The sequence below is a fragment of the Malaclemys terrapin genome, chromosome 1 (genome assembly GCF_027887155.1).
Source record: "Malaclemys terrapin pileata isolate rMalTer1 chromosome 1, rMalTer1.hap1, whole genome shotgun sequence".
Lineage (NCBI taxonomy): Eukaryota > Metazoa > Chordata > Testudines > Emydidae > Malaclemys > Malaclemys terrapin.
The window spans coordinates 299095045-299123026 of record NC_071505.1 but is presented as its reverse complement, the minus strand read 5'-3'; the positions used below and the strand labels follow the sequence as shown (position 1 = coordinate 299123026).

Sequence of the window (27982 nt, the reverse complement as noted above, 5' to 3'; positions counted from 1 at the left end):
ACAGGGTATAAAAAATTGGGAGGGAGGCCTGATCTTGCCATCTCCGAGTCACGTGACTGACATGCGCCTCCTGTTGTCATATGACAAAGCTGCAGTTTTCCAGACAGGAACCAGTAGGAGCCGTGGCTCTGCCTGGAGCCTGCCGTAGCATGCCCGGCTCGCGCACGCTGAGGGGTGGGGCCTCCTGCTGACGTGAGCCACGAGCGGCTCCGGGGTGGGGGTCGGGGGGGTGACCGAACCCCGGCGGTGACGCTGTCCGGGCTCCATGAAGCTGCGCGGCAGGCCGGGCCTGGCGGTTGCCATGGGCAGCGCGGTAGTAGCGCTGCTGGTTTTCTATTGCGCGCTCTCGGGATCCCAGGTGGGTCTGGGCAGGGGCGGGCGGGGCTACCCGCTCGCTAGGCCCCGCGGAGCGGGCGGGGGGGCCACCTACAGGTGGGTGGGGTGAGCTTGTGCCCCCTGTGTCTGCTGGCTCCGTACCTCCGTCCCCCATCTTCCGTGTCAGTCATCCCACCCTGGGCCACAGCTGCGATGGGGGGGCTGGGCCACGGGCGGGGGCAGGAGATGGCTGCTGGAGGAAGGGGGAGCCCGCTCCGTCCTCTCTGTCTCTTCCCAAGCCAAACCAACAAGGAGTCTGGTGGCACCTTAAAGACTAACAGATTTATTTGGGCATAAGCTTTCGTGGGTAAAACCTCACTTCTTCAGATGCATAGAGTGAAAGTTACAGATGCAGGCATTATATACTGACACATGGAGAGCAGGGAGTTACTTCGCAAGTGGAGAACCAGTGTTGACAGGGCCAATTCAATCAGGGTGGATGTAGTCCACTCCCAATGATAGATGAGGAGGTGTCAATTCCAGGAGAAGAAAAGCTGCTTCTGTAATGAGCCAGCCACTCCCAGTCCCTATTCAAGACCAGATTAATGGTGTTAAACAGCATTAAAATTCATTTGCAAATTTCTCTTTGAAGTCTGTTTCTGAAGTTTTTTTTGTTCAATGATAGTGACTTTTAAATCATCAATAGAATGACTAGGGAGATTGAAGTGTTCACTTACTGGCTTTTGTACATTACCATTCCTGATGTCCGATTTGTGTCCATTTATTCTTTTGCGGAGGGACTGTCCATTTTGGCCAATGTACGTGGCAGAGGGGCATTGCTGGCACATGATGGCATATATAACATTAGTAGATGTGCAGGTGAACAAGCCCTTGATGGTGTGGCTGATGTGGTTGGGTCCTCTGATGGTGTCGTCAGAGTAGATATGGGGACAGAGTAGGCAATGAGGTTTGCTACAGGGATTGGTTCCTGGGTTGGTGTTTCTGTGGTGTGGTGTGTAGTTGCTGGTGAGTATTTGCTTCAGGTTGGGGGGTTGTCTGTAAGCAAGGACTGGCCTGCCTCCCAAGGTCTGTGATAGTGAGGGGTCATTTTCCAGGATAGGTTGTAGATCGTGGACAATGTGCTGGAGAGGTTTTAGCTGGGGACTGTATGTGATGGCCAGTGGTGTTCTGTTACTGTCCTTGTTGGGCCTGTCCTGTAGTAGGTGATTTCTGGGTAGCAGTCTTGCTCTGTCAATCTGTTTCCTCACTTCCTCAGGTGGGTATTGTAGTTTTACGAATGCTTGATAAAGGTCTTGTAGGTGTTTGTCTCTGTCTGAGGGGTTGGAGCAAATTCGGTTGTATCTTAGGGCTTGGCTGTAGACAATGGATCGCGTGATGTGTCTTGGATGGAAGCTGGAGGCATGTAGGTACGTATAGCGATCAGTAGGTTTCCGGTATAGGGTGGTGTTTATGTGACCATCACTTATTTGCACTGTAGTGTCCAGGAAGTGGATCTCTTGTGTGGACTGGTCCAGGCTGAGGTTGATGGTGGGGTGGAAATTGTTAAAGTCCAGGTGGAATTCTTCAAGGGCTTCCTTTCCGTGGGTCCGTATGATGAAGATGTCATCAATGTAGCGCAAGTAGAGGAGGGGCACTAGGGGATGAGAGCTGAGGAAGTGTTGTTCTAAGTCAGCCATAAAAATGTTGGCATACTGTGGGGCCATGCAGGTACCCATAGCAGTGCCATTGACTTGAGGTATAGTTGGGGTATAGAAGGTATAAGTTGTCTCCAAATCTGAAGTGGTTGTGGGTGAGGACAAAGTCACAAAGCTCAGCCACCAGGTGTGCTGTGGCCTCATCAGGGATACTGTTCCTGACAGCTTCTAGTCCATCCTCATGTGGAATATTGGCGTAAAGTGCTTCTACATCCATGGTGGCCAGGATGGTCTTTTCAGAAAGAACACCAATGCATTGTAGTTTTCTGGTGGCAAATTTAACACCATTAATCTGGGCTTGAATAGGGACTGGGAGTGGCTGGCTCATTACAGAAGCAGCTTTTCCTCTCCTGGAATTGACACCTCCTCATCTATTATTGGGAGTGGACTACATCCACCCTGATTGAATTGGCCCTGTCAACACTGGTTCTCCACTTGCGAAGTAACTCCCTTCTCTCCATGTGTCAGTATATAATGCCTGCATCTGTAACTTTCACTCTATGCATCTGAAGAAGTGAGGTTTTTACCCACGAAAGCTTATGTCCAAATAAATCTGTTAGTCTTTAAGGTGCCACCAGACTCCTTGTTGTTTTTGCAGATATAGACTAACACGGCTACCCCCGATACTTCAAGCCAAACCCTCTCCAACCCCCACCTTTTCAGTCTCGTCCTCCCAAAGAGCTGAACTTGGTTCTCTGTTCCAAGTTCTTTGTTCATGGTTCCTAGTTAACTTAGTCAAAGGGCAACATTATTTTAAAATGTAAGAGTCAGTTTTTAGAAATATCACCTAATGGGGGAGGGGGAAATAGCTCAGTGGCTTGAGCATTGGCCTGCTAAACCCCGGGTTTGAAGTTCAATCCTTGAGGGGGCCACTTAGGGATCTGGGGCAAAATCAGTATTTGGTCCTGCTAGTGAAGGCAGGGCGCTGGACTCAATGACCTTTCAGAGTACCTTTCAGTTCTGAGATAGGAATATCTCCATATATTTTTATATTTAACATGAATAACGTAAATTACTCATTACTAACTAATCAAGTAAGAAGCTGGGTATGACCATATAAGCCTCAGGTCACCTAACAGGTGTCCCTGCAACAGTCAGCCTGTTCTGAAGGAGCTGGGGCACCTCGCTCACTGACCCCAAAGCTTTGTTCCTGTGCAGTGTGCTGTTGCATAGCACCCCATCCCACTTCCATAGTGTAAATGGTGATGGAATAAGGAAGTGGGTTTGTCTGGCTGTGCATGACAAACTCTTTCCCAGGTCACCCAAAGTGACACATTGCCACAACCATCTGAATGTTCGGAAGGAGCTGGGCTACACTGCCACTCACTGACCTGAAACTTTGTTCTTGAGCAGTGTGCTGCCACTTGTTATGCCCCCCCCCCCCCCCCTTTCCATATTGTAAACAGTGCTTGAATAGAGAACTGGATTTTGACTGGCTGTATGTGATAAAATAAGTCTTTAGTCATCCTAAGTGACATGTCCCTACAATCATTAAGCTATTCTAATGTAGCTGAGAAATGGAACTGCCTTACTTGAAACTTTTAGGGTGCAAAAAATTGTGGCCCATTACCCCTTCCCCCCAACCCCAACACAATCTCTTGTGAAATAGGCTGCAATTTTTGCAAAGAGTTTCAAGTAAGGTACAGCCAGTCAAAATCCAGTTTCCTAATCAAGCACCGTTTACAATATGAAGTAGGATGGGGGCATAAGAGATGGCAGTAGTTAGGGTTTGCTGTCAAACTGGGGAGATGTATCTAGTGGGGTCCTGCAGGGGTCTGTCACTAGTCAATATTTTCAGTAATGAAATAGCTAATGGAGTGAAGAGTATGCTTATAAAATTTGCAGATGACACAAATTGGGAGAGGTTGCAAGGTATTGGAGGAAAGGAACAGAATTCAAAATGACCTTGACAAAGTCAAGAATTGGTTGGAAATCAAGAGTATTAAATTAAATAAAGACAAGTTCAAAGTGTCACAGTTCATGGCAACTGCATTTGTATTCCTCCTCCATGGTCCCACAAGGGAACCCACTCTAGGCTCCTGCCTCCTTGACTGTCGCTTCTCTTGAGTAGAGACCCATATTTTTCTCCCTCCTAACCAGGGGTGCACAGTTCCCTAGTTACACTGTGAGATTTCTAGCATCTGCAGTGTGTTTTCTCTTTGAAGGCTATGAACAGCATAATTGCCTTCAGGTGCAAGTTACCATATAGCCCTTTATAAGCAGGCACATTTATTCTTAAGGTGAAATTATCATAGAGAAAACATTAAAACAACAAAAGAATCTACATGCATACCAATAAGCGTACTACTGATCACCCTCAACTCCAACAAGGACTCTGGTAGGAGACAGTCCTTCAAACCCCACAAAAGGGTTTTTCTGTGGTTACAAGTTCATAACAACCTCCGCTCACAACCAGAATTGCTAGGAAAGTTCACTCTTTCATTGATCTTCAGATTCCAGGAACAGGTAATCAGTAGACAGTGAGCCCCTCTGAAGAGCATAGCTTCAACAGTCTGGGGGTTTTTTTGCATAACCAGAGGTGGGAAATTTTCATTCACCTCCCCCTAGCGATCCTCAGGAAAATCACTTGATAATACCCCAATTGTCCATTCTTGTCTGGCCCATTGTTCAGTATATGCCTCTGAAATTATTAGCACTTCCTGAGGTTTAAATCCTCTCTCTCCCCTAGAGAAGTACAGACAATCCTAGTCCACAATAATACATAACCATTGCATTTAATGCAATGGACTCGAAATATACTTAACCTTAATTCAGGAAGGTTTCCCAAGGATATTGCAGGAAATTGCCATATCTGTCACACAAAATACTATACATAGGAAAGAAAAATCAAATGGATAACTATAAAATGAGGAATAACTGGCTAGGTGGTAGTAGTGCTGAAAATGATCTGAGGGGTTTTAGCGGATCACAGATTGAATTTGAGTAAGGCTACATTTTAGTCACTGGTATTTTTAGTAAAAGTCACGGGCAGTAAACAAAAATTCACAGCTCATGACCTGTCCATGACTTTTATTATATATACCCCCGACTAAAACGTGGGAGGGTGCCACGGGTGCTTTGGGGGGGGGGTGACTGGGGGAGGGCATTGCAGGTACTGGGGGCGGTGACCTGGGGGGGCACTGCGGGTGTTGGGGGTGGGGTTTGGCGGGGCTGGGGCAGGCTCCCTACCCGGCTTCTGAGCTCTATGTGCTGCCTTGCCTCCGCTCTGCCCCAAGCCCCAGTTCTGCAGCTCCCATTGGCTGGGAACCGTGGCCAATGGGAGCTGCAGGGGCGGTGCCTGCTGGTAGAGGCAGCACATGGAGCTAGGAGCTGAGGGAGAGAAGCCCCCCCTCCAGGTAAGCACCACTCACCCCAGCCCTGAGCCCCGCCACACCCAAACTCCTGCTGCTGGGGGGCTGAGGTGGGGAGACTGCCCCAGCAGCAGCTGGTGCACCTGGCCCTGGGCGTTGCCTGAGCTGCTCAGGCAGCTCCCGAGCCAGGCACACCAGCTGCTGCAGAAGTCACAGAGGTCAGGAAAAGTCACAAAATCCATGATCTCCGTGACAAACACAGAGCCTTAAATATGAGCCAACAACGTGATTCAGTGGTAAAAAAGGCTAATACCATTTGGGGGTGTATTAGCAGGAGTGTCACATATAAGACACTGAGGAAAATGTCCTGTTCTACTCCGCAGTGGTGAGGCCTCAACCAAAGTAGTGTGCCCAGCTCTGGATGACACACTTTAAGAAAGATATGGAAAAATTAGAGCAAGTCCAGAGGAGAAAAAGCAAAAATGATAAAAGGTTTAGAAAACTTGACCTAAAAGGAAAGGTGAGCAAGTTTAGTCTTGAGAAAAGAAGACTGAAGGGGCATGACAACAGTTTTGAAATACATTAAGGATTGTTATAAAGAGAACAGTGATTAATTGTTCTGCATGTCCACTTCCATTAGGACAAGTCGTCACTGGCTTAATCTGCTACAAGGGAGATTTAGAGTAGGCATTAGGAAAAACTTTCTAACTATCAAAATAGTTAAGCACTGGATTAGGTTTTCAGGAGAGGTTGCATAATCCCCATCATTGAATGTTTTTAAGAACAGATTAGATAAACACCTGGCAGGGATGGTCTAGGTATACTTGAGAATCTATGAAACCCTGTTACTGGCCCTTCTGCACGCACACCTTTATCAAAGTTTCCCCCTCCATGTGGATGTTTGGCGCAATAGGTGGTTGTGTCAGGATTACAGACCATAAAGCAGCAGACAGCACCAGATTATGCAGCAATTCTGTGCAGAAATTTATGAAGAAACGTCCTTTCTGTGCAAAATGGAGTCTGACCATACAGATCCTTAGGAATGCTTAAATATAGGTGTCACCAATAATCAGCACTAACAACAGCAACCATTGCTCAATTAATTAAAATATTATAATAAATAGCAACATCTATACTTATTTTACAATTTCAGAGTAAACATGAACATATGCAATGGATTAAGTCTATTGAGTACACATCATTTCATTAATGGTGACCCATGCATCTTATTCATTATTGTTAAGTCTGATCACAGATTCAAAAATTTTACCATGGGTTATTTCCAGCAGAGATTTCCAGCATGATAGCAAGTAAGTTGAAAGACAACAGATGCATTTTGGAGGATTTTTTTCAGAGTAGTGACTTGTCTTTTTCAAATATAATTTATTGAATATTCAGACAAAAATGCAGTTCCCCTACCACAGAAACATACGCAAACTGCCCTTCCTGTAGTACCTTTTTATGTAACTTGAATATAGTATTAATGTTTACAGTGTTTCAAATATTGATTAGTTCAATAGAAGTCATCAATATTATTTGTATAAACAGTAAAGCTTTTTTCTTGTGTATGAGCAAAACACACAACTCTAATAAGAACAACTAGTTTTATGTGTGTAACAGAATTTAAAAAATGTTTATACATTTTTCATCTAAAAACAAACCAAAGTTCTTCATTTGTAACTATCATATAATTTCTGTAAAAACATTACGGCATGATTTGCAGCAAATTCATTGAATACTGATTCTGTTGATTTTTACATGCAATATTACATATTGTATGTTAACAGAGAAAACACATACAAAAATTGGGGCAATATATCTGTCAGACCAGAAATAAAGATTCGCCTCTGGAAGGGGTCTATCCTCATCTCTTCATAATGAAATAACTGTTGCAGGGACTTGTCACTTGGGGTAACTCAATACGTATTTTGTCCCATACAACCAGTCAAAAGCCAGCTCCTTATTCACACACACTATGTACAATATGGAACTGGGGTGGGGATGAGACGAATGGCAGTATATTGCTGAAGAACAAATCCTTGGGTTGGCAAGTGGCATAGAATCCTAGAACCATTGGGTTAAAAGGGACCACAAGGGTCATCTAGTCTAACCCCTGGCATGTCTCAGCTACTTCAGAACAGTCTGACAGTTGTGGAGATATGTCACTTGGGGTGACCCAAATTGAATTCTCTCACGTATAGTCTGTCAAAACCCAGCTCCTTATTTAAGCACTATATACAGTATGGAACAGGGGTGGGGGAGCATATAGCCCAAGAACAAACCTTGTGGTCGGCAAGAGGCATATCCCAACTCCTTCAGAACTTCCTGACAGTCGCTGGGCCATGTCACCTGAAGTGACTTGAGACACATTTTGTCATATACAGGCAGTCAAATCCCTGCTCCTTATTCAAGCAGTGTGGAATAGGAGTAACATGTGGCAGCATATTGTGTCACAACAAAGCTTCAGATTGGCGAGTGGGATGTCCCAGCTTCTTCAGAACAGTCTGATGATCACAGGGACATGTCACTTGGGATAACCCGAGACATATTGTACAGCCAATCAAAATGTGATTCCCTATTCAATCTTCATATACAAAATGGAAGTGGGTTGGGGGTGTGACATGTGGCAGTACATTACGCACCACCAAATCCTCAGATCGGCGAGTGGCATGGCCCTGCTCCTTCAGAACAGCCTGATAGTCATGGGGAGGTGTGTCTCGCTTCACCCTCAATGACATTTTATCATGTACATTTAGTCAAATCCCAGTTTCCTTATTCAATCACCATTTATAAAATGGAAGTGGAGTGGAGGTATGACATTTTGCAGCATACTATGCAACAACAAAGCTTTGGGTCAGCGAGTGGGATTCCCAGCTCCTTAAGAACAGTCTGATGGTCACAGGGATGTGTCACTTTGTGTGTCCCTAGACTCATTTATTCACATACAGTCTGTCAAAACCCACCTCCTTATTCAAACTCTGTGTACGATATGGAAGTGTGGTAGGGGTGTGACATGTGGCAGTATATTGCACAGGAACAAAACTTGGGGCTGGGGAGTGACTTCTCCCAGCTCCTTCAGAACAGTCATGTGGGTCAGAACAGAACATGTCATGGGGACATGTCACTTTGGGTGATCCAAGACTTATTTTGTCACATGAATCATAGAATCATAGAATATCAGAGTTGGAAGGGACCTCAAGAGGTCATCTAGTCCGACCCCCTGCTCAAAGCAGGACCAATTCCCAGCTAAATCATCCCAGCCATGGCTTTGTCAAGCCGGGCCTTAAAAACCTCCAAGGAAGGAGATTCCACCACCTCCCTAGGTAACGCATTCCAGTGTTTCACCACCCTCCTAGTGAAATAGTTTTTCCTGATATCCAACCTGGACCTCCCCCACCGCAACTTGAGACCATTGCTCCTTGTTCTGTCATCTGCCACCACTGAGAACAGCCGAGCTCCATCCTCTTTGAAACCCCCCTTCAGGTAGTTGAAGGCTGCTATCAAATCCCCCCTCATTCTTCTCTTCTGGAGACTAAACAATCCCAGTTCTCTCAGCCTCTCCTCATAAGTCATGTGCTCCAGACCTCTAATCATTTTTGTTGCCCTCCGCTGGACTCTTTCCAATTTTTCCACATCCTTCTTGTAGTGTGGGGCCCAAAACTGGACACAGTATTCCAGATGAGGCCTCACCAATGTCGAATAAAGGGGAACGATCACGTTCCTCGATCTGCTGGCAATGCCCCTACTTATACAGCCCAAAATGCCGTTAGCCTTCTTGGCAACAAGAGCACACTGTTGACTCATATCCAGCTTCTCGTCCACTGTGACCCCTAGATCCTTTTCAGCAGAACTGCTACCTAGCCATTCGGTCCCTAGTCTGTAGCAGTGCATGGGATTCTTCCGTCCTAAGTGCAGGACTCTGCACTTGTCTTTGTTGAACCTCATCAGGTTTTTTTCTGCCCAATCCTCTAATTTGTCTAGGTCCCTCTGTATCCGATCCCTACCCTCTAGTGTATCTACCACGCCTCCTAGTTTAGTGTCATCTGCAAACTTGCTGAGAGTGCAGTCCACACCATCCTCCAGATCATTAATAAAGATATTAAACAAAACCGGCCCCAGGACCGACCCTTGGGGCACTCCACTTGAAACCGGCTGCCAACTAGACATGGAGCCATTGATCACTACCCGTTGAGCCCGACGATCTAGCCAGCTTTCTATCCACCTTACAGTCCATTCATCCAGCCCATACTTCTTTAACTTGGTGGCAAGAATACTGTGGGAAAGTGCAGGCAGTGAAAACCCAGCTCTCTGATTATTTACTTGATAAATAAGGAATTAGTAATTAAAATGGTCACATTAATCTGATGACTTTTCTAAATATTTAATCTTACATTGATATATTTTAAAATAATGTTGGCCTTTGAATAAGGAACTGGGAACCATGAATGTGGAGCTGGTACCACAAATAAGGAACTGGGAGTAAGGAATCAACTTCAGCCCTGTGTCTCTCCCTGACTTTCTTCCCTTGATTAAGAAAAAGAATACCAGCTATATTATAGTAAAGGGTGAGGTTTTAGAAAACATTTTCTCTCTCTTTGTTCCCTCTACTATATTTTCTATCAGGTGTCTGCAAGTCTAACTTTTATTAGCAGAATGCCAAATTAAGTAGCCATAGAATTGCAGAGTCCAGTGGGCCCTGATTGAAATGAATGGGACAAGTCACCCTATCAGAGCTATTGTTTCAGCCTCCCTCCAGATGCTGGTAGATGATGCAGACAGTTTATGCTTGGCTCACATTTGAGTTTTCCTCCGTGACTGTAAGGGCTAGAACATACATTTTATATATATAATATATATATATATAAATGTCAGATTCTGGAGCACAGTTCTATGGTAAGGAGATAAATTCTGTAGCAGATTCCATTGTCATGGAATCATGGAGTGTCTAGGGCCCTGCATATTCCTTGCTCTTTTTCTTGTCTTTATGCTTCTTGCCCTCCTGATCTGTCTATGTTCACAGGATTCTGGCTTTTATCCTTTTTTTCACTTCCCTGCTCATTCCTTCTCTACCTGTGTTTTAACCTATTCCTCTCTTTCCGCTTTCTCTTTGCCACACTCATTCTCTCTGTACTTAGTTTAAGGAGAGGACAGAAGAGGGAAAACAAAGTCCCCGTCCCCCCCCCCCCGCCTTTGCTCACTTGCCCTGCACAATCCAGCATTTTACCTTTGGAGAGAGGAGGTGAGGTAAAGCATAGATGCCTTCCCAGCTCTGCCAGGATCAGTAGCCAGCTGCATATTGTGGCCAGGAGGCTGAGTTGCTTGCAGGGCTACTAATCAAGTGTTTCCTTAAGAGTTTTGGCTCTCCTTGTGTGTAAGGAAAGGCTGAAGGTCTGTATGGGAGGCTTCTGGGAGGGTGGCAAAATGTGTTAGACCTGGTTGGATGTGGTCTTTGAAATGCACGTGTGCTCATCCTGTCTACTGTCACCTCTTCATCTCCAATAACCCGTCTCTGATCCTTTCGTCTATAGTAACGTTCTGGTTTTACATGTACAAGAGAGTGTCCTTCAGCGAAGACCACCAAGAGCATAAGGAGCCTAACTACTAGAATAAGCCACTAGAGATATTCTTTATCTTAAGTTGTAGAGAGCTGAAGAACTAGAATTCAAGGCTGGTTGTAGCAGAATGGAGTCATGTTGAACTCTGTGGTTGTGGCAGCAAGAGTCTTGAGATCCATTAGATGCTTTGTTATGGAGCTGTCAACTACCTATTAACACACACAGGTGTTATGCAGTGAAGGTCCCTTGTTAATGGAAACCGCTTTAGGAAATTAAATCTAGCCACCACCCAGTTCACACAACCTCTTTAAACACAGGTGGTATGACTTGTTTCCATATTACCCAATTCAAAACTATATTACTGCTCAGGGTGCTTGGAGTGAATTGTCTTGAACATGATTCTGATCAACATGGTTTAGCCAGCACATCAGATACAGCTACTGGAAGGCTATTGTGGACATACCATCCAGAATTGTTACAAGAGCTTAGCAGTTTTTAAAAGTTTTAAGAAAGAGCTCAGCACATTTTGAGTGCCAAGAACTACACAACTGGGAAACAATCGTGTAATTTTGCCTCAGTAATTCTACAGCATCCCTGCACTCCGTTTAGATACAATCTCATGTCAGAATAATATTTGTTATTGAGTAATTGGTGGATGTACACTTGATTTAACATTTCAAGTGTGCTGATTCACTTGGCTCTAACAAGGAAGATTTACAAAGGACCAAAAAACAGCTAGATGCCTAACATCCATTGACTTTCAATGGAAATTAGACACCCAACCATCAAATTTGTGTCTTTGAAAATCTCACCCTAATAATAACTAATAAAAAGCTGAAGGATTATAGAAAGTGGAATTTCATGGAATTTAACTGTTAATGGTTTTTTACTTTTATATTTTTAAGGTATTAATAGCAATTGCTTTTTACTCCCCTTGGAGGATAGAACAACAGCTTTACAAGCTGGATGTAGGCTGGCCTAAACGTCCAGAATATTTCACTGGGCAAACATTTTCTGTTGCTGTTGACCCTCTCCATGATCTGGTCTATGTTGCACAAGTAAGTAATAGTACTGGAATTTTGTCCTTATTAGCATTATATTGTTTTTCCTGTGTGGAGTTACCATTTGCATTTATATTAAGATAATTATAACAGTTTATTGTATTAAATTCTTGATGTAAATTTGACTAAGGTTATTAATAGTATACATTTCTTTAAAGTAGTCCTAGATATGAAGGTTCTTCCTGTGCATATTGGGCTTGTTGCTTTTATGTTTTTTAAAGGCTTAAAATTAAAAAAAAAAAAGTAGTTTTGAAATGGCAAGTGCCACAAGGAAAGATACAAATCAGATAGCCTACGACATGGAAGCCTGCTAGGAGAACGGAGGCAACTGTATGTGTCACTTCTGCTACTGTTCTTTGCATCCCTGCCTCAACTCAGTAAACCGCAAAAGAAGGGTGGCCCCAGTGGGCTGTGGGAGACCCGGGTTCAATTCCTGCACTGCTACAAACATCCTGTGTGAATTTGGGCAAGATACTTATAGGGATGTAAAAAGTTAACCGGTAAGCATAGTCTTACCGGTTAACCGCCTTAACCATTAACCCTGGCTGTCCCCAGCCGCCCCGCACCGGCCAGTCTAGTGGGCCCAGCTGCGCAGCCTGAGCAGCGCCGCCCACCCGGAGCAGTGCCACCTGCCCAGAGTGAGCCCAGCTGCAGCAGCCAGACAGAGCGGGCCCAACCGCTTAAACGACATCTTTTTAATTGTTTAAACGATTCACGTTTTTAACAGTATTTACATCCCTAGAAACTTAGTTGTAAAGCAGGCCTACACAACATACGGCCCACGGGCCGCATGTGGCCCGCGTGGGCTCACTGTGTGGCCCTCAGGGGGTGAGTAGGCAAGCATCGGCATGGGGCAAGCCAACTGCCGGCGGGTGGCGGGGTGGTGAAGAGGCCAGTGGTAGGCTGGGGAGTGAGGGTGAGCCAGCGGCAGGGGCAGGGGCAGTGGCAGAAGGTAAAAGGCTGGCGGTGGCGGGGGGGTGGGGGGAGCAGGTGAGCCCGTGGCGAACAGGCGGTGGGGGGTGGGCTGAGGAGGCGAGCAGGGGGCGATGATGAGCTGAGCGAGCGGGGAGGCTTTATACTTCGGGAGGTGGGGAGGCAAGCAGCGAGTCGGTGGCTGACCTGTTCTATTGATCTTGTCTCTCATAAAAATTGGTCCTTTTTGCTGCTTTTCTCTGGGCTGGGGGTTGTCCCAATGCTGCAAAGAGGGTGTTCCCAAAGGAAGGTGCTTGCTTCTAACCCCTGAGGCCATCAGTATGTCTGCTCTTCTCTAGTCAGCCCACTTGACAAGTTTGATTGTCCTTGGTCTGGCTCCCATCCCCTCTCCAAGGGTTGCAGCTGTCTGGAGGTGCCTGCCTTCCACGCCTTCCTCATTCACACCTCATTTATTCAACAGGGCAATTGATTACAAAGTGGGGGGAAGATCTTATTCTACTTCTAGCAAAAAGACATTTTTCTTTTACCTTAATTATACTATCTTAGGGGCCCACTATAACATATTACCAAGGTTCAATACTACTGTTTCGGCGGGACGGCGCTGGGGAAGGAAGGTGTGTTTCCGCAGGGCGGGCGGCGCTGGGGTGAGGTGTTTTAGGGGTGCTGGGGGGGAGTTTCGGGGGGGCCGGTGGGTTTTGGCCCTCGCTGCTTTACGAGTTGTGCAGGCCTGTTGTAAAGGGTATTTACATCCCTAGATACTTAGTCTCTCTCTGCCCCTCTTCCCCATCTGTAAAATGAGGATAATAATATTCACAGGAATGTTGTGAGGATTAATAAATCAAAAACTGTGAGGTGCTCAGATACTCCAGTGTTGGGGGCTGCCACAATTCAGGGTAACTGCGCCTGCATTCACCTCCATGGTCCATTAAGGGCACCCCTTCTAGGCTCCCAGCTCCTCAGCCATTAACTCTCTTGGGGAGAGACCTTATCTCTCCCTCCTGATCAAGGGGGCTTTCCAGATTGCACAGTTCCCTGGCTACACTGTGATATTCCCAGGAATCCAGACTGCCTAAACAGGGCAAGGTCTGCATTTTGCTTTCTCTCAAGGCAATTATGCACAACATAATTGCCAGCAGTTGAAAGTTACCACACAGCCCTTTATAAGCAAGCACATTTAATCTTAAAGTGAAAGCGCTACAGAGAAAACATATTAAAACAACAAAAGCACCTACATACAAACTAATAAGCTTACCAGAGATCACCTTCCAACTCCAGCCAGGGCTCTGGTAGGAGTCAGTCCTTCAAATCCCATTTCAGAAGCATTTAGAAATACATCCATGTCATCCTCCTCCCTAAAACGAGGAAGAAATTTGGAGTCAATGCCATTCACCAGGACAGGTAGCTAGTGACTGGCTCCACTTACCAGACTATGGTTCTGCTGGTGCAGTTTCTCTTTTTTGAGCTGATGTTATTGAACCTGGTCCTACTAGCACAGTCTCTCCATCTTGACAATACTTCTCCTTCTCGCGTGTTTGTGCTGACACTGGCACTTTTCATGTTGGTGCTGTTGCTCCTTGTCTGCAAACAGCTGGGGTTTCAGATGCAGTCAATCCTTCTCCAGCTGTGTCCTGTCTTGGTCAGCCTGTGGACCTGCCCACGATCCCAGTTGTAGTGATGGATTCGGTCTGGACAGAACATAGTTGCTGCTTCTTGTTAGCCTCTTCCATGCTGCCCTGCAAAGTGTTGGCTCCAAGATTCCCCCTGCCTGCTGGACCCTGCGCCAGTGAGTTGAATGTTCCCTACCAACCTGGACTTCATACGTCTTCCCATCATCAAAATACAGCAAACCTACTAGCTGTGTCATTAGTCCTCTGTGTTGAGCTGCCTGTCTGTGCATAGCTCAGCCAGCTGACCTTTCTTCAGCTGTTGATAATTCATTTTTGCCTGGCTCTCTTTTCACTATTCCTTTCCACAAAAGACTATGACTTCACTCTGTGGTTTTTCCTTCTATGGTACTTGCTTTCACTGCTGTTAGCACTTATGGCAATTCACACTGCCACCATATATGTCATAGTCCAGGGCAATTGCACCTGTGTTCCCCCTTCATGGTCCCTCAAGGGCACCATTCTAGGTTTATGGCTCCTCAGCCAACAACTCTTTTGGTCTGAGACCCACATCTCTCTCCCTCCTGATGGGGGTGGAGGGGTTTCCTAGGCTGCACAGTTCCCTGGGTACACTGTGATATTCCCAGCAAGCCAGATTGCCTAAACAGGCCAGCATCTGTGATTTGCTTTTGTCTTCACAGGCTATGAACAGCTGTAATTGCTTGCCATTATAAGTTACCACAAATATTTTTCTAACCAAGCACACTTATATTTAAGGTGAAAATTTTAGAGACAAAACATATTCAAAACAATAAAGGAACCTACACACATACTAAAAAGCTTAATAAAGATCACACCCAACTCCAACAAGGGCTCTGGTAGGTGTTAGTCTTTCCAACTCTTCTGCAAGGATTGGGCCACTCCAGGTGAGTTGATTTAAATCAGCATGTGGAAAGCCTCAATCTAAATCAGGGGTGGGGAACCTTTTTTCTAACAGGGGCCACTGACCCACAGAAAAAATCAGTCGTGGGCCACATACAGCCCCGTGGGGGGCACGGAGGCTCGGAGGTCCCACCCCAGCAAGGCGAGCCAGTGCTCGCAGCTCCAGCCCCACGGGGGAGGTGGGGCAGAGGCTCAGGGCTTCCCCCAAGCTGGGGTGGGGCCAAAAATGAGGGGTTTGGGGTGTGGGATGGGGCTCTGGGCTGGAGCAGGGGGTTGGGGTGCAGGAGGGGGGTGAGGCATTTGGGGTGCAGGAGGGGGCTCCAGGCTGGGGCAGGGGATTGGGAGGTGGTTCGGGGTGTGGGCTCTGGGAGGGAGTTTGGGTGTGGGAGGGGGCTCAGGGCAGGGGGTTGGGGTGTGGGAGGAGGGTCAGGGTGTGGGCTTTGGGAGGGAGTTTGGGTGCAGGAGGGGACTCAGGGCTGGGGCAGGGGGTTGGGGTGCAGGTATAGGTATGGGTTCTGGGAGGGATTTAGGGTGTGGGAGGGGAATACAACCTGGAGCAGGGGATTGGGATGCGAGATCTGGGAGGGAGTTAGGGTGTGGGTTCTGATCTGGGGAGGGGGTTCAGGGTGCGGGCTCCGGCTGGCTGGCACTTACCCCCAGTGGCTCCCAGTCAGTGGGGCTAAGACAGGCTCCCTGCCTGCCTTGGCTCCACGCTGCTCCCAGAAGCAGGCGGCATATCCCTGCGTCTCCAAGCAGAGATACGGCCAGGCGGCTCTGCGCAGTGCATGCTGCCCACGCCTGCAGTTCCCATTGGCTGTGGTTCCCAGCCAATGGGAGCTGGGGGCGGGAGAAGCGCACGGAGCTTCCCTGATCGCTCCAGCGCCTAGGGGCCGCAGGGACATTCCATCCGCTTCCGGGAGCTGCACGGAGCCAACCGGACTTTTAATAACCTGGCAACACTAGCTTCCCCCTTGCAGCGGGGCAAGCTGGTGCTTGCGGCTCCAGCGTCACAAGCGGTCGTGGGGGGGGTGCTGAGGCTCAGGGCTTTCGGCCCACAGCGTGGAGACTTGCCGAGGGCCGGATGAAATGAAGCAGTGGGTCAGATCCGGCCGGCAGGCTGTAGGTTCCCCACCCCTCATCTAAATGATTGATTTTAATCTACTTTTCCATTTTTACTTCAGTTATTTTCTAGGGAAAGGTGCATTCTCATTGGTTGATATAACCATTAAAACGTGTTGATTTACAACTAAATAGAGCCTTTACACTAGATTTGGTACATCTTTTTACTACCTAGGAGGTTACACTATGACTATATACATTTATTTAAGCAATTATATAGCTTAATATTTTCAAATTCTTATTGTACATTTTTAGTATGTTAGAAGATGGTGAATGATATATTGCTTATTCACTAGATAATTAACTTTTTTCTCATGATTTGTGTCAAGCTGCATTAGGATGGTAACTAGAATTTAATTAAACATACAAAACAGCATATCAAAATTACTTTTATTTAACAAAACAAGCCCTTAATACAGTACATGACCTATTGTGCCCTATCTATAAAGCTTGACGTCAAAAGTTAGCTGTTTTCCCCCTGCTTCTTTCTTTCTATAGAAATGCAGCCTTCAACTCAGTTTTGATAGAGGCTTATGGATTCAGCATATTTATTTTTTATTTAAATGTTTTAAGAGATTATAATAAGTTTACGTCTTAATATATTTTGTATTAAATTCATATTTCATTTTAAACAGGTTTATTTTTATAAAGAAAAACTTATTAAAATTTAAATAAAATAAAATAATCCAATTTAAATGAAAAATTTCTTTTTTTTTTTTAACAAAATCATTGATTTTTTAGCTTCTCACTCCCACCCCTCCAGATAGAAGGTTCTGTACATTGTGTAAATCAGAAAGAAGGCCCAAGTCAGTTTAAACTCAGGCTATTTATCCCAAAGTCATTTCTTTGTCTGTTGGTCTGTGAAAAATCTAGTTTGAGCTAGTATAATCAAGCATCCCCAGGAGGTGGTACCTCTTTTGGGGATTACAACTTGGCTGACTTGCCTTAATCACCATCCACTGTTTTTAGTTCCTGTAGGAGCTGTGGTAGCCTTCCCCCCTGGAGTGGAATACAATAAAACATTCATTTAAACAGTGGACCCCAAAGATACACATGGGGTTGCAATATTTGTCACATCTCTCTCATAAAGAAATTACATACAGTCCTGGCCCACAATAATAGATACATAAGAGTTTCAAGGATATTGCAGGAAATTACCATATCTGTCACAGTGGCCACATCAGTACCTAGGATGGATAGATAGAAAATCATCCATCCCAAACAACTGTTATAATAGAATTTTACTAACTGTACTAGTCATGCCTACATGTTGGTATCTAGATTCTGGTTGAGACCCTCTCTCTTCAGCAATGCAAACAAAAGTGGTGAGATTTTTATTTCTAAAACAGCCATGGCACCTGCAATCCTGGACAATTAACTACAATTAAAAATGTTGTGTGCCCATCTTGGGAGACCGAGAGCATGATGGTTTTTTCAGAGATGGTGTGCCATCACAATTCAAAATGAAGACAGTGAGAGCAGCCGTGGCTCAGCACCTCTGAAAATCAGGCCGTAAGTGTCCCAAAATTAATGAACACAGTTGCAAACTTAACCTTTCTGTGTCTTTTGCCAGCTGTAAAATGGGGTTAGCAGTACTTGCCCACGTCACAAAGGTGGTTGTGAGAATTATTAATTAATGTCTGTAAAAGTGTTTGACATGAAAATTACTAACATTTAAACAGAATTGTCAAAGGTGAGATTATTTGCTTGATAAGATCCTTTTTTCAATTGACTATTTTTGTACACCTTCAGAGAGGGGCTAATGTACCAAAGGTACTAGTGTTTTCAGATGAAGGACATTTCCTGCATGCATGGAATTCCACAGTTGAAATGCCTCATGGTATCTTTGCAGTCAGCACCCCTACAGATACCTCAATATGGATCACAGATGTTGGAAGCGGTATGTATAATGGAAACATGTTAAAAATATTATTCCACAGAGAAAATAGGTTTTTTGCAGGTATCCCTTTGAACAGTAATTTTAATTGTTTAAATAAGGTAACTGTCAGGGTTCCCTCTCCACTCTGAACTCTGGGATACAAATGTGGGGACCCGCATGAAAGACCCCGTAAGCTTATAAGTACCAGCTTAGGTTAAAAACTTCCCCAAGGCACAAATCCTTTCCTTATCCTTGGACGGTATTGCTGCCACCACCATGTGATTTAGACTAAGATTCAGGAAGAAGATCCCTCAAAGTCCCTATTTCCCCAAAATATCCCCCCCAAACCCCTTCACCCCCTTTCCTGGGGAGACTTGAGAATAATATACTAACCAATAGGTTAACAAAATGAGCACAGACCAAACCCTTTGTTTTTTAGCACACTAATAAAAGAATCACACCTGCAAAATCAGGATGGAAGGTAACTTTACAGGGTAATCAAACATTTTAAACACAGAGGACTCCCCTCTGGACTCAATTTCACAGTTACAAAAAAACAGTAATAAAACTCTCTCTTAGCATAAGGAAAATTCACAAGCTAAAACACAAGATAATCTAACGCATGTCCTTGCCTTTACTTACAATTTCTGTAATTTTAGATATATCATTTCAGGTATCTTTTTAAGAGCTGGTTTACCTGCTTGGTCTCTTTCTCTCTCCCGAGAGGGAACAAACAAAGAGAGCACAAACAAAACGTCTCCCCCCCCCCCTCAATTTGAAAGTATCTTCTTTCCCCATTGGTCCTTCTGGTCAGGTGCCAACTAGGTTAATTGAACTGATTAACCCCTTACAGGTAAGTGGTTCTGTACCTCTGGCCAGGAGGGATTTTATATTACTGCATACATAAAGGTTGTGACCCTTCCCTTTATATTTATGACAGTACCAAAAGAACACGAAGCCAGATTCATGCTCCCCGAGTCCTAATTGTGCACTGATCCAGTTCCCCAGTACAAGGTAGAGCAATTTGAAGGCTCATGAGTTGTGCCACGTGCTCATTTGCCAGAGCTGATAATCTTGGCCAACATTTCCAGATCTTAATCAAGGAGCAGGGCCAGAAAAGCATGCATCTCAATGCATAATTTTTGTCCTCTATCCCATCCTGATAGCTCCAGTCCTGTGCACATGTACATTTGATGCCTTGCTAATCTGAAATCATTCTCTTACTACAGAGTTTTCTTAGTTCAGTTTCATTCTTAAAGTGACAAGGGATTTTTATCTTGTTATTACTGATGTTGAAGAGCCATGGTTTTGCTGAGAAATTTCTATGCCTTTCTTTAACACAGGGGAGTATGGGCACACAGTTAAACAGTACAGTCCTTCTGGTAAACTTATTCAGATCCTGGGTACTCAAGGTAAAGCTGGCTCAGGTTTAAATCCGCTGCAGTTTGATCAACCCGCAGAAATATTTGTGGAACAAACAGGGGAGATCTACGTTGTGGATGGAGATGGAGGGATGAACAACAGATTATTCAAACTGTCCACAGGTATGTGAAAAGGGAACATACACAAGAGTTGACATTTGAAAATGTAGAGGCCTAGTAGTTTTAAACATCAACATTGCTGACTGTGGGCCTGATCTTATGGCCATTAGAATTAGTTGACAGACTCCCCATTGATTTTGATGAGCTTTGGATCAGAGCCTATTTCACTACTGATCATTTTAGCAAAAATACCCAGTTAATCAGCTAACTCCTTGATTGTCATGTTTTTAATACACCTCTACCCCGATAGAACACGACCCGATATAACACGAATTCAGATATAACGCGGTAAAGCAGCGGGGAGCCCCGGGCCCTTTAAAGCGCCACCCAAGACCCGCTGCTTTACCGCCTTATATCCGAATTCGTGTGGAGCCCCGGGCCCTTTAAATCACCACCCGAGCCCAGCTGCCAGAGCAGGCTGGGCCAGTTTGTTTACCTGCCGCATCCGCAGGTTCAGCTGATCGCGGCTCCCACTGGCCATGGTTCGCCACTCCAGGCCAATGGGGGCTGCGGGAAGCGGCGGCCAGCACATCCCTCGGCCCGCGCCACTTCCCACTACCCGCATTGGCCTGGGACGGCGAACCGTGGCCAGTGGGAGCCGCGATCAGCTGAACCTGCGCACGCAGCAGGTAAACAAACCTGCCCGGCCCGCCAGGGTGCTTAGCCTGGTGAGCCGCGTGCCAGAGGTTGCCGATCCCTGTACTACATAATAAAAGTGAAAACTACTTTTTCATTATTTATTCTGGTTTCTACTATTAGATTTCCAGGAGATATGGCTGCGTGGGGAAAATGGTACAGGTGTTGGTCAGTTCAAGATTCCTCACAGTGTCACAGTGGATTCTGTTGGACGGGTAAGGAATTAAAACTGTATTTTTCAGTATTTTAGAGACAACTTTTATGCCTTTTCCTGTATATGTCTACATGTATTTTTGGTACTTAATGTCCTTTGGGGGGTGGGGGGGGGAAGACAACCTAAAAAGTGCCATTCTTTCATCTTTGATTATTGAGGTCTGGCCTACTGCATACAATTTTAATCATGTGAGCAGTCATGCTTAACTTTTTCACATTGAAAACTTTTTCTTGACATGGTTGGGAGGGTAAGAGGAAGTCTTGACAAGCTGCCATAATCTCTTCACGTACATATATACACGGACTTCCTACAGACCCCAGGAAGAGGCTGCTACTCGTACAGACCTTTAAAGGGTTTGCACTGCAAGGGGGCAAGAAGAAGGAAGCCCCCCTAACATGCTGCCACCCCCACCCTGTTCCTGTGCATCTTATGGACTCTGTAAGGTGGGAGCATTGACTCTGAGAACCTTTGGTGTTGTGGCTCCAAAGCTCCTTCAGAGAATCTTAGGACAATTTAAAAACTAAGAAAATTCCCTGACATACAACTCTGATGGGTTCTAACTTAGATAGAACCTTAACTGAGTGCCTCAGAGGTTGAGTACACATTGTGACACTTCCCAGGTAAACAGGGTTATGTGGCACTTCACTACCACCTGCCCTTAGTGTAAGGAAGCCTTGTCTGGGACTGCTGTGGATCAGCTCTCCAACCTTACTGGCCACAGGCAACACAAGTACTCCCCTCTAGGCCTTGCAGGCTCTGCTGTCACTCTACAGGTTAACGATAGGCACACTGGAACCGTTGAGCTATCCTAGTGTCTCCCTGGAGTGTCCAGACTTTTGTCCATGGGACACTCGCAGTATTCACCAATCCGCTGCTTCCAAGAAACTACAACCCACCTTGCCAGTTTAACTTCAGATCACCACTTCGCTTAACTCGCAGCACTTAAATTTGTTTATAGAGAAATCAGGTATAAATTTATTTAACAAAACATAGAGATTCAAGTAATAGCAAGTGAAAATATTGGAAACAAATGATTGTATGTAAAATAAAATCATAATATGCATTCTGGAGCCTAGACTTAATTGACAAGTAGTCAACTCATATCTAGTAGGATAGGATACTGCTCGCCCAAACTCCTTGCAGCACTTTACAGCTAGGGTGGCTGTGACCCTTCTTTCACGAGACATGCATACTGTAAGTTTGCCTCCGAGATGAAGGATTCAGTGTGTCTCTTAGCACTCCAAGATATACCAGACCAATTCTTTGTCTTTATTCATAAACACTCTTTGTTTCTTCCTGTAAATTTCCTCTCTTGTATATTTCTCAATCTCTCAATTTGTACCTGGCTCAGTATGCAAATAGGCGTACAGTGTGTGGCATATAACACACCACTGGCCAGACAGGGAAATAGATATCAGTTACCTCCTGTGTGAAAGGCATATCTTTGAGGTATGCCACTCCTGGTGATCTGCCTTAACTCCAAGACTGTAAGAACATAATTTTCAGTATATATTAGGGAATCCCTGTAAAAACATGCATGCCCCCTGTGCCCTCTGCCAGTTGGCACCAGGCAGGGAGTCCCTGGGTCACACACAGTCTTACAGAAATGCTTTAATTTCTCAGATAAATAAATACATAAATAACTTTTAAAATGTAAACTTTTTTTAAAAAATTCAAAGTATGGAAATTCACAGGTAAGGTACGCAAACTGTCACTTACCTCTGCCCCTGAGCAACAATCTGACTTCAGCAATAATCTTACCTCAGCAATAATCCGAGAAAGCTAAAATGTTTGATGGACATGATTGTCTATAACAAAACAGTTTAATCTTGTCAGCGATTGCAATAAATGGGATGCCTTAATTTTAATAGTACAGTGTTATTACAACCCATTCACAGTCCACAGAAAGAAGCCTACTCCACACATTTCTGTTTAGCCCAAGGGCATACTGAAGATAACCAATCCCCAGAATTCCCTGTGCTAGCCAGTTTTCAAATTGTCATTGCGCACATATGTATTTACATATGCAAACCTCCTAGACCCTGCTCATGAAATTAGATCACATAGCTGAAAATAAAGAGCAATTATTAGTTTGGTAACATCATACTTAGTATTGGATATGTGTATGTATATGAGCACTGAAAAACCTGTGTTCTGTGGTAAACATTTCTGTCTTGCACCCACAAAAGAGGGGAGCATAAGACACTGGCATCTCTATTGGGGCAGAGTAAAGTAATTTGTGTATCTTACCTGTGATTTTTTATATTTAGTTTAACCTCATTGTAAGGTTTTTTGATTTTTTTTTTTTTTGAGCGGGAGTCTGAGAATTAATACCTGGTTAGTCAACTTTGTAAAATAAAAGTTGAGCCAAATTCATTCCTGATGTAACCCTCTTTTCTTCACTATATTTGGCCCATTATGTGTAAGGAACATCTGATGCTTTTGATGTAACTATTTATAGCTGTATATACTGTATTGATGTATTATAGCTATATTTACTGTGCACAATAGGTGTGGGTTGCTGACCGAGGAAACAAACGAATCCAGGTTTTTGATAAAGTCACAGGGGAATGGCTGGGGTCCTGGAGTAGTTGTTTCGTAGAAGATGGTCCCTCTTCTGTCAGGTACTGTAATTATGTATTTACACAAAAACATTTCAAAGGAAACGGAATGCGACTTTTTCTCCAGTAAGATTTAAGTTGATAGCAAATGCTTGATATCAGGCTCTGGAATTAGCAAGTGGAATTGCTGTGGAATTAGGTCCTGACTCCTGATCCTGCAATAGGATCTGTAAAGGTAAATCCTTGCAATCATATGACTTCATAAGATCTGCCTGTGTGAATCCGTCTGGTGGATTGGGACTTTCATTTTATTTAAAGCTGTGAGTTTCATAGACATTGGGGAACATGACTAGGAGCTTGATATTGCCCCCCCTTACTCAGATGTGTAAAGGCTACAGGCACAGGCCCTAACTTCCTTTGTGTAAATTCCTATTAATTTGCTGTTACACCAAAATCTGTGGCTCCAAAGAGCAGCGGCAGCATGTAGAGCAAGTCCTGCATGCTTACTCTGTATACTCTACAGCACGGTGAGACTGAGAATGTTAGAATCGTTTTCATTTGATTTGAAAACTTCAGCAGCTGGAAGTTAAGCGACTGACACATGAGTTATACATGAGGATACCCTAAAACTCAGATTTGAAGTCCAAATCAGAAAGTTAGAAAACTGATTGCCTCCTCTGCACATGAACGCTGTTTGCTTACCTAGATATGGATAATAATTTTTAAAGCACATAGCAGTGTTAACATGAAGTGTTCTAAGAATATGTTAATTCTAATTTATTTATTTATTTTCAGATTAACTACCAATGAGGAATATCTAATTGTAGCTCAGCTGAATATTAACAGAGTGTCTGTCTTGGCAGCACCACCAGTAGGATCCATTGGAGATTGCCATGTGGTAAACACAATCCAGCTAGCTGATGAGGTTAAACCACACCTTGTGGATGTAAATGTGAAGACTGGAGCAATTTATGTTGCAGAAATCGGTGCACAACAAGTACAAAAATATGTACCCTTAAACTAATGGTTTTCTTTGGTTCATTCAGCACAAGCCATTTCTTCTGGATTACAAGACCTATGCTGGATTTCCTTACATTCATTGCAGACTGTGCTTCCACTCATAAGCACAGCATGTTGCAGCACTAGAATGCATAAAATAACTGTTTTGTGACCTGCTCTCACTCTTATTTTCTTTGTCAAACTCAGGGAGCTATTTTCTCTTGATCTGTCATTATTTGTCTTTACTGGCATGTTTTGTGTGTTTTGTTTCATTTTTGTTAGTTGTTGGGATTTGGAGAATGCATTTGATATGTATATTAGTTCTGTTTCACCCTGCTTTTAACTTCAAGGTAGTTTTTCCCCTTGTCTCTTGATATATCATAAGACATTAAGTTTGTAATTATTCTGCTAGCCTAGACATAATTTCCATTGTTAATCAATATACACTCTACCTCCAGTGTCCGGGGTGAATCTTGTGACTTCTTTGCCTAGCCAGTGCACTCTGCTGCCTCCTAACATCCTAGCTGGCAGAGAGAAATGTCTACATATTTAATTTTCCAGCATCCTTGTCCACTTGAGCCTCTGGACTCTAGCTTAACATTGCTTCAGGTTTCCTTGACTCTTTATGCTAACATTGTCCAACTCAGAACATAAAGATGTAGCATGTCATAGTCTCCTGGGCTTCAGTGAGACCTTTGACACTTATGGCCAATGCTGAGGTTTTAGCATCTCTGGCATCTATATTAGGTAATCATTGATACCGCTGTTGACATCAAAGGCATCAGTTCTTTACTGATTTAAGCTAACTCCATATAAAGCACTTTAAATGAAATTAAGAGTGTCTTTACAATGAGGTGACACTGATTTTTAACTAACCGAGTTTCTAAATTGATTTAGTTAAATCGGTACAAGTTTTATGTATAAGCAAGGCCTCAAAGTAGAATGTGTTGAAGTTTAACACAGCTGAGATCCCTGGGGCACATACTGGGGATTTACTAGGAGATTTTTAATCAGCCTTAGGTCTGGATACCTATAGCATGCTTTTGTCCTCTTAATCTTGTTGAAACTTAGACACGTTGTCTACAGCAATATTTGGCCTTTGGATTCTTGTTTTTAGAGACCAGTCTGATCTTTTATTCTGCCTTCAGATTTTCAAGGACATTCTTTCAATATTAAGCGGTGACTTTCCATTTCTTTTTGAGGGACTTCTGCCAATACATCAGCAGCTGATTTCTCTTTAGCACAGAACTTGCAAACTTCTTTGTGACTCTTCCAGAGTCATTGTCTTTATAGTTCTTCCCCTGAATCCAGTTTGGGTTTTGAGTTGCATAAATTAGCTTCATTATCTTCTCCAAAAAACATACACCAGCATCTTTCTGTCCATCCCTTCCCTAGTCCACAGTAATTCCAAAGCCTTTTAGGTTTTGCTGGACAGCCTTTCAGAGTATCCTCTCTTCAGTGTAGAAGGGGTGAAAAAAGAGCACCAGTTCTTTGATATATTTCTAGTGGTCAGGAATGACTCTCCTGGTAAAAGATTGGATGCATCTTAAGAAACTGTGGACCCATCCTCCTTGTTCAGTCAGGAGCTATGAATGCTTTTTCCTTTTCTTTTCACATAACTATCCTGATTCCTTGGCTATTGTGGGTGCTAGTAGTAGGTCAAGAGAGGCTAAGCTGTTCCACCTCCATAGTTAAGGAGTATGGAAAGTGGAACCCTGCTTCACCATCATGGATGCCTCAGCAGTTGAATGTGGTATTGCTTAGTTCAATTCCAGGTTCACTAAAATTAAGGTTTGCTCAGTTTAGCCTTGAAGACCTTTCTTGCCACAGTGTCCAGATCCTTATGTAACGTTACAGCAACAGTCTACATGAATCATCAAGGAAGAGTCAGATTTGGTTGCCATGTCTGGACATTATTGCTGCTTTGGAACCAGGCAATCCTGAACAAAGAGGACTTTGTATAGATGGTTATGATACTGAAAAAGACACTGTACTGGCAGATACCTTCAGATTGGCAGCTCAAGAAGCCTTCCATGTGATGCAGATCATGAAGTTCTGCGTGTGCCTTAGAGACTTGTCTTTGAGACTTGTCACTCAAACATCAATTTTTTAAAACCATTTTTGGCTGACTTTTGCTGCCCCCCTCATCCTTGGAATCAGTGGGAGCTAGGTGCCTAAATGCCTTTGAGAATCTGGGCCAAAGTGTGTTTGTTCAGTTTATAGGTACTTGTGGTATGAACAGATGTCACCTGGTGATTAGTAGGAGGCTATCAAACTCCTTTTCACTGCTATACTTGTGACCTAGTTCAAGAGGTGACTGATAAGTGCTTGAAATTGTAAAAATAATTGAGCAAAATTACATTTTAGCATAATTTGGCAAAAAGTAAGTAAGGCTTTTACAATGGGGGACCTTATGTCTTAATTTGAAAGTGCTCCTCATTTCTGTAGCTTGGTGTGATGACTTTGGCTGCATGGGATTTTTTGATTTGGGGAAAAGTGGGGGGAAAAAATCAGACTGGTAAACTTGAACTGTTCATCTAAATGACAATGTTTTGTATAAAAAATGTTTTTAAACACATTTTGCCTGATTTGCACACAGCTTAGTAAAATTACTTACTTGGAAGCTAAAATTCTGTGTCCCTTTTCTCTTCCTACCTCACCACTCTTGTGACTCTCGCTCTGTATGACATCAATAGTAAATTGAAAATGGATGCATACATCTTAATTATTACAGTTTATCATATGTTTTTCTCAGAGTAATTAATAATATGTGATGATTGAGTTACATAAGCCTTGATATGAAGACAGCAATATAATCATTTCCAGCTACACTGAGTCTTTTATAGAGGATTAGACTAATTCTTTAAAAAAAATCCAGATATTAAATTAAGATTGAAATCAATGAGGGATTTAAAGAGTTCAAATTGTTCAGCTTGTCAAAAAGAAGATCAAGTGGTGACTTGATTACAATGTATAAAGTACCTTCACGGGGAGAAAATACCAGGTACTAAAGGGCTCTAATCTAGAAGAAAAGAGCATAACAAGAACTAATGGCTGGAAGTTAAAGCCAGACAAATGCAAATTAGAAATAAGGCACACATTTTTAATAGGGGATGAACCATTGAAACAAACTACCAAGGGAAATTGTGGATTCTCTATCTCTTGATGTCTTCAAACCAGGATTGGATGATTTCTGGAACACAAGTTATTGAGTTCAATACAGGATTAACTGGGTGAAATCCAAGACCTATGTTTATACAAGAGATCACAGGAGATCTAATGGTCCTTACTGGCCTTAAAATCTAGTGACTGAATTTGACTACAACAACCTTCCTTAAAATTCTGTCAAGGTGAGCAACACTGTGTTTGTTTCGGGTTAGGTGAGTAATACATCAGAAGGGTATTTTTACTTGATTATTCTCAATATAAGTGTGAGCGCGCAGGTGAATTTTAATAACAGTTTTGTGAAGCTGGACTTCCCACACTATAAGGAGGATGGATGGGCAGGTGTTTGTTCTGAGTTAATGTAACCTATCTTACTTTTCTTGTGTGTACCAATAGTACCAATCTTTCAAATAAACAATTTCTGTAGTGCCA

General features: G+C 43.8%; 1 protein-coding gene across 1 annotated transcript; it reads left to right on the top strand.

Moving 5' to 3' along the window:
- Window positions 1–22: 22 nt before the first annotated feature.
- Window positions 23–27982, top strand: NHLRC3 (NHL repeat containing 3). Its single transcript, XM_054015232.1, has 7 exons — window positions 23–358; window positions 11802–11954; window positions 18308–18455; window positions 19778–19978; window positions 20735–20826; window positions 23337–23449; window positions 24182–27982. Exons 1-7 carry the CDS (start codon window positions 266–268, stop codon window positions 24408–24410), a joined length of 1029 nt encoding a protein of 342 aa, XP_053871207.1. The 5' UTR covers window positions 23–265; the 3' UTR covers window positions 24411–27982.